Genomic DNA, 12,241 nt, shown 5'->3' with positions numbered 1-12,241 from the left:
ATAGTACTTAGATACAATTTTGCACATGATTTGTCTTGTTTCTTTTAAAGTAGATGAAACTAATTTGCATATTGTTTCCTTCATGCAGTAGTCCAATTCGATCTCCAGTGATTGACAACGAGATTATCATGATGAATACATTGTACAAAGAACGGTTTCCTAAGGTAAGTTTGTGTCTTTGATTTTTAAAGCTGCAAAGCTGTTATAAAGCTTGATACTTTAGTACATGTTGTTCCTCTCTGCAAATACTGATTATAAGTTTTGTTTCATACAATTTACTCATGAATGCTCCTTATGATTATTCAATATGCTTATGCACCAATAGGCCACACAGCAAATGGAGGAAAGATTGAAGACATTCATAGATGACAACAGGACTCTTGAGGTACAAGGAAGCTCTGACATTGCCCAAGATGGTGTGGCAATAGCTCGCTTTGTTCATCATCAAGTTATAGAGATGGCCAAGGATTGTCTTCAGAAGTCCCAGGAAAAATTGATAACAAGTAGATACTTTTATGAGCTTTCAGAAAACTTAGAGAAGCTCCTTTGTGAGGTAAGCTGAAATGGGATTGTGATATGCCATGTGGATATTTATTGTAACCTTAATTACTTTGGAATATTTGCTAAGATTGAGAATATTTCTTAAACTTATTAAATATTATTTGTAATGGACTTGGTTTTTGGCCTACCTGTGGACATGGCTTAAGGAAGTGTAAAGAGGGTTCCAAGAAACTGTATGCTGCTCATTTATCCCATGTAAATGGGAAGAGAATTAGAAAATAATATAGAATTTTCTATTATTTCTGGTTGTGAATTTTTTATTTATTGTAATGTAAAAATTTATTAGATTGCTCAGTAAAGAATAAATGGAAGTCTTTTAAAAGAATAAGTAAGATCGATTAAGAGTTTTCCTGAAGATGATTGCTCATTGGAGTATGTTTGTTTAGTTGCACGCACATCTAATAGAGTTTACTCTTATACTGTGCGTATCAGTTTTGGAAAGAGGGGCAAGTATGAAGTCTGTTGGGGATGAGAGAGCTTGGGAAGTGAGTCAGTTGTTGTTCGCTGATGATACAGCGCTGGTGGCTGATTCATGTGAGAAACTGCAGAAGCTGGTGACTGAGTTTGGTAAAGTGTGTGGAAGAAGAAAGTTAAGAGTAAATGTGAATAAGAGCAAGGTTATTAGGTACAGTAGGGTTGAGGGTCAAGTCAATTGGGAGGTGAGTTTGAATGGAGAAAAACTGGAGGAAGTGAAGTGTTTTAGATATCTGGGAGTGGATCTGGCAGCGGATGGAACCATGGAAGCGGAAGTGGATCATAGGGTGGGGGAGGGGGCGAAAATTCTGGGGGCCTTGAAGAATGTGTGGAAGTGGAGAACATTATCTCGGAAAGCAAAAATGGGTATGTTTGAGGGAATAGTGGTTCCAACAATGTTGTATGGTTGCGAGGTGTGGGCTATGGATAGAGTTGTGCGCAGGAGGATGGATGTGCTGGAAATGAGATGTTTGAGGACAATGTGTGGTGTGAGGTGGTTTGATCGAGTGAGTAACGTAAGGGTAAGAGAGATGTGTGGAAATAAAAAGAGCGTGGTTGAGAGAGCAGAAGAGGGTGTTTTGAAGTGGTTTGGGCACATGGAGAGAATGAGTGAGGAAAGATTGATCAAGAGGATATATGTGTCGGAGGTGGAGGGAACGAGGAGAAGAGGGAGACCAAATTGGAGGTGGAAAGATGGAGTGAAAAAGATTTTGTGTGATCGGGGCCTGAACATGCAGGAGGGTGAAAGGAGGGCAAGGAATAGAGTGAATTGGAGCGATGTGGTATACCGGGGTTGACGTGCTGTCAGTGGATTGAATCAAGGCATGTGAAGCGTCTGGGGTAAACCATGGAAAGCTGTGTAGGTATGTATATTTGCGTGTGTGGACGTATGTATATACATGTGTATGGGGGGGGTTGGGCCATTTCTTTTGTCTGTTTCCTTGCGCTACCTCGCAAACGCGGGAGACAGCGACAAAGTATAATAATAATAATGAATATCAGTTTTTGGATAACCACTTGAGTTGTGGGAGTATGTGATAGAGTGTAAGAAAGTAAATCTATATTGATATGGGTAAAACTGAAAGTTGATGGAGAGAGATGGGTGATTATTGGTGCATATGCACCTGGGCATGAGAAGAAAGATCATGAGAGGCAAGTGTTTTGGGAGCAGCTGAATGAGTTTGTTAGTGGTTTTGATGCACAAGACCGGGTTATAGTGATGGGTGATTTGAATGCAAAGGTGAGTAATGTGGCAGTTGAGGGAATAATTGGTATACATGGGGTGTTCAGTGTTGTAAATGGAAATGGTGAAGAGCTTGCAGATTTATGTGCTGAAAAAGGACTGGTGATTGGGAATACCTGGTTTAAAAAGCGAGATATGCTTAAGTATACGTATGTAAGTAGGAGAGATGGCCAGAGAGCATTATTGGATTACGTGTTAATTGATAGGCGCATGAAAGAGAGACTTTTGGATGTTAATGTGCTGAGAGGTGCAACTGGAGGGATGTCTGATCATTATCTTGTGGAGGCGAAGGTGAAGATTTGTGGGGGTTTTCAGAAAAGAAGAGAGAATGTTGGGGTGAAGAGAGTGGTGAGAGTAAGTGAGCTTGGGAAGGAGACTTGTGTGAGGAAGTACGAGGAGAGACTGAGCACAGAATGGAAAGACATGAGAGCAGACGAGGTAAGGGGAGTGGGGGAGGAATGGGATGTATATAGGGAAGCAGTGATGGCTTGCGCAAAAGATGCTTGTGGCATGAGAAGCGTGGGAGGTGGGTTGATTAGAAAGGGTAGTGAGTGGTGGGATGAAGAAGTAAGATTACTAGTGAAAGAGAAGAGAGTGGCATTTGGACAAGTTTTGCAGGGAAAGAATGCAAATGAGTGGGAGATGTATAAAAGAAAGAGGCAGGAGGTCAAGAGAAAGGTGCAAGAGGTGAAAAAGAGGGCAAATGAGAGTTGGGGTGAGAGAGTATCATTAAATTTTAGGGAAAATAAAACGATGTTTTGGAAGGAGGTAAATAAAGTGCATAAGACAAGGGAGCAAATGGGAACTTCAGTGAAGCGGGCTAATGGGGAGGTGATAACAAGTAGTGGTGATGTGAGGAGATGGAGTGAGTATTTTGAAGGTTTGTTGAATGTGTTTGATGATAGAGTGGCAGATATAGGGTGCTTTGGTCGAGTTGGTGTGCAAAGTGAGAGGGTTAGGGAAAATGATTTGGTAAACAGAGTGGAGGTAGTAAAAGCTTTGCGGAAGATGAAAGCCGGCAAGGCAGCGGGTTTGGATGGTATTGCATTGGAATTTAGTAAAAAAGAGGGTGACTTTATTGTTGACTGGTTGGTAAGATTATTTAATGTAAGTATGATTCATGGTGAGGTGCCTGAGGATTGGTGGAATGCTTGCATAGTGCCATTGTACAAAGGCAAAGGGGATAAGAGTGAATGCTCAAATTACAGAGGTATAAGTTTGTTGAGTATTCCTGGTAAATTATATGGGAGGGTATTGATTGAGAGGGTGAAGGCATGTACAGAGCATCAGATTGGGGAAGAGCAGTGTGGTTTCAGAAGTGGTAGAGGATGTGTGGATCAGGTGTTTGCTTTGAAGAATGTATGTGAGAAATACTTAGAAAAGCAAATGGATTTGTATGTAGCATTTATGGATCTGGAGAAGGCATATGATAGAGTTGATAGAGATGCTCTGTGGAAGGTATTAAGAATATATGGTGTGGGAGGAAAGTTGTTAGAAGCAGTGAAAAGTTTTTATCGAGGATGTAAGGCATGTGTACGTGTAGGAAGAGAGGAAAGTGATTGGTTCTCAGTGAATGTAGGTTTGCGGCAGGGGTGTGTGATGTCTCCATGGTTGTTTAATTTGTTTATGGATGGGGTTGTTAGGGAGGTAAATGCAAGAGTTTTGGAAAGAGGGGCAAGTATGAAGTCTGTTGGGGATGAGAGAGCTTGGGAAGTGAGTCAGTTGTTGTTCGCTGATGATACAGCGCTGGTGGCTGATTCATGTGAGAAACTGCAGAAGCTGGTGACTGAGTTTGGTAAAGTGTGTGGAAGAAGAAAGTTAAGAGTAAATGTGAATAAGAGCAAGGTTATTAGGTACAGTAGGGTTGAGGGTCAAGTCAATTGGGAGGTGAGTTTGAATGGAGAAAAACTGGAGGAAGTGAAGTGTTTTAGATATCTTGGAGTGGATCTGGCAGCGGATTGAACCATGGAAGCGGAAGTGGATCATAGGGTGGGGGAGGGGGCGAAAATTCTGGGGGCCTTGAAGAATGTGTGGAAGTGGAGAACATTATCTCGGAAAGCAAAAATGGGTATGTTTGAAGGAATAGTGGTTCCAACAATGTTGTATGGTTGCGAGGCGTGGGCTATGGATAGAGTTGTGCGCAGGAGGATGGATGTGCTGGAAATGAGATGTTTGAGGACAATGTGTGGTGTGAGGTGGTTTGATCGAGTGAGTAACGTAAGGGTAAGAGAGATGTGTGGAAATAAAAAGAGCGTGGTTGAGAGAGCAGAAGAGGGTGTTTTGAAGTGGTTTGGGCACATGGAGAGAATGAGTGAGGAAAGATTGACCAAGAGGATATATGTGTTGGAGGTGGAGGGAACGAGGAGAAGAGGGAGACCAAATTGGAGGTGGAAAGATGGAGTGAAAAAGATTTTGTGTGATCGGGGCCTGAACATGCAGGAGGGTGAAAGGAGGGCAAGGAATAGAGTGAATTGGAGCGATGTGGTATACCGGGGTTGACGTGCTGTCAGTGGATTGAATCAAGGCATGTGAAGCGTCTGGGGTAAACCATGGAAAGCTGTGTAGGTATGTATATTTGCGTGTGTGGACATATGTATATACATGTGTATGGGGGGGTTGGGCCATTTCTTTCGTCTGTTTCCTTGCGCTACCTCGCAAACGCGGGAGACAGCGACAAAGTATTAAAAAAAAAAAAAAAAAAAAAAAAGTTTGTTGAGTATTCCTGGTAAATTATATGGGAGGGTATTGATTGAGAGGGTGAAGGCATGTACAGAGCATCAGATTGGGGAAGAGCAGTGTGGTTTCAGAAGTGGTAGAGGATGTGTGGATCAGGTGTTTGCTTTGAAGAATGTATGTGAGAAATACTTAGAAAAGCAAATGGATTTGTATGTAGCATTTATGGATCTGGAGAAGGCATATGATAGAGTTGATAGAGATGCTCTGTGGAAGGTATTAAGAATATATGGTGTGGGAGGAAAGTTGTTAGAAGCAGTGAAAAGTTTTTATCGAGGATGTAAGGCATGTGTACGTGTAGGAAGAGAGGAAAGTGATTGGTTCTCAGTGAATGTAGGTTTGCGGCAGGGGTGTGTGATGTCTCCATGGTTGTTTAATTTGTTTATGGATGGGGTTGTTAGGGAGGTGAATGCAAGAGTTTTGGAAAGAGGGGCAAGTATGCAGTCTGTTGTGGTTGAGAGAACTTGGGAAGTGAGTCAGTTGTTGTTCGCTGATGATACAGCGCTGGTGGCTGATTCATGTGAGAAACTGCAGAAGCTGGTGACTGAGTTTGGTAAAGTGTGTGGAAGAAGAAAGTTAAGAGTAAATGTGAATAAGAGCAAGGTTATTAGGTACAGTAGGGTTGAGGGTCAAGTCAATTGGGAGGTGAGTTTGAATGGAGAAAGACTGGAGGAAGTGAAGTGTTTTAGATATCTGGGAGTGGATCTGGCAGCGGATTGAACCATGGAAGCGGAAGTGGATCATAGGGTGGGGGAGGGGGCGAAAATTCTGGGAGCCTTGAAGAATGTGTGGAAGTGGAGAACATTATCTCGGAAAGCAAAAATGGGTATGTTTGAAGGAATAGTGGTTCCAACAATGTTGTATGGTTGCGAGGCGTGGGCTATGGATAGAGTTGTGCGCAGGAGGATGGATGTGCTGGAAATGAGATGTTTGAGGACAATGTGTGGTGTGAGGTGGTTTGATCGAGTGAGTAACGTAAGGGTAAGAGAGATGTGTGGAAATAAAAGAGCGTGGTTGAGAGAGCAGAAGAGGGTGTTTTGAAGTGGTTTGGGCACATGGAGAGAATGAGTGAGGAAAGATTGACCAAGAGGATATATGTGTTGGAGGTGGAGGGAACGAGGAGAAGAGGGAGACCAAATTGGAGGTGGAAAGATGGAGTGAAAAAGATTTTGTGTGATCGGGGCCTGAACATGCAGGAGGGTGAAAGGAGGGCAAGGAATAGAGTGAATTGGAGCGATGTGGTATACCGGGGTTGACGTGCTGTCAGTGGATTGAATCAAGGCATGTGAAGCGTCTGGGGTAAACCATGGAAAGCTGTGTAGGTATGTATATTTGCGTGTGTGGACATATGTATATACATGTGTATGGGGGGGTTGGGCCATTTCTTTCGTCTGTTTCCTTGCGCTACCTCGCAAACGCGGGAGACAGCGACAAAGTATTAAAAAAAAAAAAAAAAAAAAAAAGTTTGTTGAGTATTCCTGGTAAATTATATGGGAGGGTATTGATTGAGAGGGTGAAGGCATGTACAGAGCATCAGATTGGGGAAGAGCAGTGTGGTTTCAGAAGTGGTAGAGGATGTGTGGATCAGGTGTTTGCTTTGAAGAATGTATGTGAGAAATACTTAGAAAAGCAAATGGATTTGTATGTAGCATTTATGGATCTGGAGAAGGCATATGATAGAGTTGATAGAGATGCTCTGTGGAAGGTATTAAGAATATATGGTGTGGGAGGAAAGTTGTTAGAAGCAGTGAAAAGTTTTTATCGAGGATGTAAGGCATGTGTACGTGTAGGAAGAGAGGAAAGTGATTGGTTCTCAGTGAATGTAGGTTTGCGGCAGGGGTGTGTGATGTCTCCATGGTTGTTTAATTTGTTTATGGATGGGGTTGTTAGGGAGGTGAATGCAAGAGTTTTGGAAAGAGGGGCAAGTATGCAGTCTGTTGTGGTTGAGAGAACTTGGGAAGTGAGTCAGTTGTTGTTCGCTGATGATACAGCGCTGGTGGCTGATTCATGTGAGAAACTGCAGATGCTGGTGACTGAGTTTGGTAAAGTGTGTGAAAGAAGAAAGTTAAGAGTAAATGTGAATAAGAGCAAGGTTATTAGGTACATTAGGGTTGAGGGTCAAGTCAATTGGGAGGTAAGTTTGAATGGAGAAAGACTGGAGGAAGTAAAGTGTTTTAGATATCTGGGAGTGGATCTGGCAGCGGATGGAACCATGGAAGCGGAAGTGAATCATAGGATGGGGGAGGGGGCAAAAATTCTGGGAGCCTTGAAGAATGTTTGGAAGTCGAGAACATTATCTCGGAAAGCAAAAATGGGTATGTTTGAAGGAATAGTGGTGCCAACAATGTTGTATGGTTGCGAGGCGTGGGCTATGGATAGAGTTGTGCGCAGGAGGGTGGATGTGCTGGAAATGAGATGTTTGAGGACAATATGTGGTGTGAGGTGGTTTGATTGAGTAAGCAATGTAAGGGTAAGAGAGATGTGTGGAAATAAAAGAGTGTGGTTGAGAGAGCAGAAGAGGGTGTTTTGAAATGGTTTGGTCACATGGAGAGAAAAAGTGAGGAAAGATTGACCAAGAGGATATGTGTCAGAGGTGGAGGGAACGAGGAGAAGTGGGAGACCAAATTGGAGGTGGAAAGATGGAGTGAAAAAGATTTTGAGTGATCGGGGCCTGAACATGCAGGAGGGTGAAAGGCGTGTAAGGAATAGAGTGAATTGGAACGATGTGGTATACTGGGGTCGACGTGCTGTCAATGCATTGAACCAGGGCATGTGAAGCGTCTGGGGTAAACCATGGAAAGTTCTGCAGGGCCTGGGTGTGGAAAGGGAGCTGTGGTTTCGGTGCATTATTACATGACATCTAGAGACTGAGTGTGAACGAATGTTTCCTTTGTTGTCTTTTCCTAGCGCTACCTCGCACACATGAGGGGGGGGAGGGGGTTGTTATTCCATGTGTGGTGAGGTGGTGATGGGAATGAATAAAGGCAGACAGTATGAATTATGTACATGTGTATATATGTATATGTTTGTGTGTGTATATATATATATATATATGTGTACATTGAGATGTATAGGTATGTATATTTGCGTGAGTGTATGTATATACATGTGTATGTGGGTGGGTTGGGCCATTCTTTCGTCTGTTTCCTTGCGCTACCTCGCTAACACGGGAGACAGCGACAAAGCAAAATAAATAAATAAATGATTGTACAATTCCAAAGAAATATAACCCTCCCCAGAATGCTTGGTTATATGTTCTTGACACTCCCTCACTAATCGGGGAAATGATGGATATGTATACAAAATGTTTTCATTCGTGTGAATCACAGGAATTATATAAGAAAATCTTGTTTCCTGTGATGGTATATTTATGAGGATGCACTGAAGGTCATTGCAAGAGAAAACCCCTGGAAGTTGTGAATAAGTTTTAAAGTATTTTAAGTAAAGTTCATCATTGAAACATTGACAATGCTGAAGTTGAGAATGAAATTTAGAAGGGAGAAGATTTGGAGGTCCACCAAAGGCTTTGATGAAATGATTTATTCATTGGGTGTAAGATGATTGAATTAAGGAACACTTGTTCCCAGCTCTTGTGTATGAATGTGAAACTTTCTTTGTGTTGAGAGAGATCATTCTTGAATTACTTGTCAGTGTCATCAGCTACATGAGTGATATTACCATTGAAATTGTGCATGAAGTAGCTGTATCTTCAAAATCAGAGGCATTCATATTGATTTAATGAATTAGAAAATTTTAGAAATGTACCATTTTGAAAAAAAAAAGGATATGTGAATGTTTTGTATTATAACTATTTATTTTATTGTTGAACATACCACAATTGATGTATGTATCCACCTCTTATTTGAAGAATAAGTCCTTGATTAGTTTCATAAGGCTCACTTTTGTTATTTTTCCTCAGACACGTGACAAATCACCAGATGCTGCAGCACATTTAACATCTCTTATAAAAAAGTTGCTCCTCATTGTATCACGGCCTGCCAGACTTTTGGAGTGCTTAGAGTTTGACCCCGAAGAATTTTACCACTTACTTGAACAGGCTGAGGGTCAGGCCAGAATTAGCCAAGGCATCAAGACTGACATTCCTCAGTATATCATTACCAAACTGGGTCTCAATAGAGATCCCTTAGCTGGTGAGTCATTTTTGTTTAACAAAATGAAAAAATGATTTATTTTGTAAGTTACTAAATCTTCTTTTGAAGCAAATAATAAAGGACAACTTTTTGTAGAACTGAGTGATGACTTGGCGGGAGATGGTGATGCAGAAGACAGCACAGGCAGTGGCACAAGTGCTACCAGTGGTTCTACTACTCAAAAAACCTCCACTTCTGAGTACTCCCCAGGACAGTCTTCCACATATTCTTCTAGCCCTCCTTCTAAAAGCTCGCCCAAAGAAGAAGATTATGAAAATGTGAAACTCATATCAAACGGAGCCTATGGGGCTGTTTATCTTGTTCGACACAAAATGACTAAAGAGCGCTTTGCCATGAAAAAGATTAGTAAACACAATCTTATGCTTAGAAATCAGGTATGTGGAAATGTTATATCCTCTGATTTATTTATACTGTATGAATATTAATTTTTTGAAGATATATTTATTTTGCCTGAATTGCATTATCAACACATTTATTACATATGTACTTAACTGACTTGTAGGCAAGTGGTTCTCTTGACTATCCTCAAAAGTTTATTCTTTGAACTTGTCTCCTTTTTAGGTGGAACAGGTTTTCAACGAGCGTGACATTATGAGTTTCACTGATAATCCTTTCGTAGTGTCAATGATTTGCAGTTTTGAAACGAAGAGACATTTATGTCTGGTTATGGAGTATGTTGAGGGTGGCGATTGTGCCACACTTTTGAAAGCCATGGGTCCTCTCCCACCAGACATGGCTAGGTTCTACTTTGCGGAGACTGTGTTAGCCGTTGAATATTTACACAGGTTAGTTCACATTATTGATCTTTATTGTAAAGGTTTTTGCTGTTTTACAGAATAAATTAATGCCTTTGCCTTACATCAGAATTGTTCATGCTCGACAGAAAGCATTGTTTTTATTACATATGTCACAGTGATGCTAAAGATGAAGTATTCTTCTTGATCTGTGGAGAAATTTATTTAAGATTGCTATTATGTAGTGTGTGGCATAATTTTGTTTCTAAATGTTTTTATTTTATCCTTAGTAACTGAGGTACTGTATATCATGACTAGGGCCACATAAGCCTCTGATCACTGCTCATGGGCACAAGACTTGGACTTTCAACATTACAAGATCATTGGCATTTCCTTTCCTAGAATTTCTCTTCTTGTGTGCAAGCATTGCTATTTTTCTGTGCTTGTCATTTTATATTGATAACAATGAAAGAATTTTCTTTATAAGGTGTTTTATATCTTTAGGGAAATATTCTTAGATCAATTTCAAAAATGATAAATGGTTCTTATTGTTTAACTGAATCTATTCCATTGTGTGTCCTCTAGCTATGGCATCGTTCACCGGGACCTAAAACCAGATAACCTGCTGATCACTGCTCTTGGCCACATAAAACTAACAGATTTTGGGCTAAGCAAGATGGGCTTGATGTCACTGGCTACCAATCTGTATGAAGGCTACATTGATAGAGAAACCCGACAGTTTTCTGATAAACAGGTTTTTGGGACCCCAGAATATATTGCACCAGAAGTTATATTGAGGTGAGCATAAAGTATTTGTTTAGTAAATCAAAATGAATGGAGAGGTATATGGTAAGATTATAGATAAAGAAATGTGTAAAGAAAATAAGAAACCATTGGTTAGGTTCTGGAGAAAGTGCGAGAAAAAGAATATATGTTAGCTTCAAGAAAGTTCATTGAGGACAGTTAAAAGTATGTTTTGTGTTGAGTGTACACAGTAAACAGGGATATGAGCTGGAATGACTTTAGAGTTTGTCAAGTTTTTATGCCCCATCACTACACATGACATGTATGGGACATTTTATTTTCACCTCTGCATCTGTCTGTCTGTGAACACATTCTTATTTGCATGATAACTGGAGAACAATACATAAATTCCCATACATGCACATATACATACATATGCATATCAACATATACACTTTTTTAATAAGTCAGAAAAAGATTTTTGACAGTATAGAGCACTTGATTTCAGACAAATGTAGCTTCTTTTAGACTCTATACCATAGAATGTACAAAATTATACATGGGCAATGCATACTTTAATTATTGTAGAACTGGGAGTTTAGGCTCCTTTAGGAATGTCACTTATCCTTTAGTAATTTGTAAAGTAGTAATTAGGATAAGTAACATAAGTAAATGAGAATATGGAGTTATGATTTTGAATCAGAAGTTTATTATAATGATTTTGTCAAAATTTTTACTTATCTCTTTCAGGCAAGGATATGGTAAGCCTGTAGACTGGTGGGCAATGGGAGTTATTCTTTATGAATTCCTCATAGGGTGTGTTCCATTTTTTGGGGAAACACCAGAAGAACTTTTTGCACACACAGTCAATGATGATATAGAATGGCCAAGTGAAGAGGATTGGCCTGTGCCAGAAGATGCCAAGGACCTCATCACTGCACTGCTTCACCACTCGCCATTGGACAGGCTTGGAACAGTTGGTGGGGCCATAGAGGTTAAAGAGCACCCATTCTTTGCATCTATTGATTGGGACTCTCTCTTGAGAATGAAAGCAGAATTTGTACCACAGTTAGATAATGAAGAGGACACAAGCTACTTTGACAGTGAGTTGGTGATCCACCTTTTTTCATTAAATATAATTCATCCTCTTTTAGTTTATCACACATTTCATTATATTTGTTTATACATCTCCAGGACCCCTTTCATGGGGCTCTTGTAGAGAAATGATGGATTCCTATGGAGAGAGAAATTCCTCAATGAGACTGTACTCCTTTACCTCCATTAATGATGAGATAGCCTTACCAAAAGTTATGTTCCACCTGCGGTGTAACCAAAAGCAGCTTGAGTATGGTAGCACCCATATGATTACATTTATATAGATATAGGTAACATTAATAAGCTTTTAAACTTAGGTTTTGAATAAGTAAAAGATACTTACTCTTAGCCTTTTTTTGTTAGTTAGATGGCACAGGCTACTGGATGCCGTAATCAAGGCTATCTTATTAACACCATATATATTTATCGTTTTATTTTACTTAATTGCTGTTTCCCACATCAGCGAGGTAGCACCAAGAAACAGA

The 12,241-nt window shown here is 40.4% G+C and overlaps 1 protein-coding gene across 14 annotated transcripts in view; it reads left to right on the top strand.

Annotated features, from left to right (window-relative positions):
• dop (microtubule-associated serine/threonine (MAST) protein kinase dop) overlaps positions 1-12,241 on the top strand; it is a 1,162,440-nt gene that overhangs the window by 1,020,263 nt on the left and 129,936 nt on the right. For all 14 annotated transcript variants that reach the window (XM_071676293.1, XM_071676295.1, XM_071676294.1 and 11 more), the window contains 7 exons: positions 89-164; positions 326-553; positions 8,931-9,162; positions 9,259-9,557; positions 9,745-9,968; positions 10,503-10,715; positions 11,412-11,764. In XM_071676293.1, coding sequence (XP_071532394.1) covers positions 89-164; positions 326-553; positions 8,931-9,162; positions 9,259-9,557; positions 9,745-9,968; positions 10,503-10,715; positions 11,412-11,764 — 1,625 coding nt within the window. The remainder of the gene's footprint in view (positions 1-88; positions 165-325; positions 554-8,930; positions 9,163-9,258; positions 9,558-9,744; positions 9,969-10,502; positions 10,716-11,411; positions 11,765-12,241) is intronic.

This window comes from Panulirus ornatus, chromosome 22 (assembly GCF_036320965.1).
Source record: "Panulirus ornatus isolate Po-2019 chromosome 22, ASM3632096v1, whole genome shotgun sequence".
Lineage (NCBI taxonomy): Eukaryota > Metazoa > Arthropoda > Malacostraca > Decapoda > Palinuridae > Panulirus > Panulirus ornatus.
Note: the sequence above shows the minus strand (reverse complement) of the source record. Positions and strands in the feature narration are given on the sequence as shown.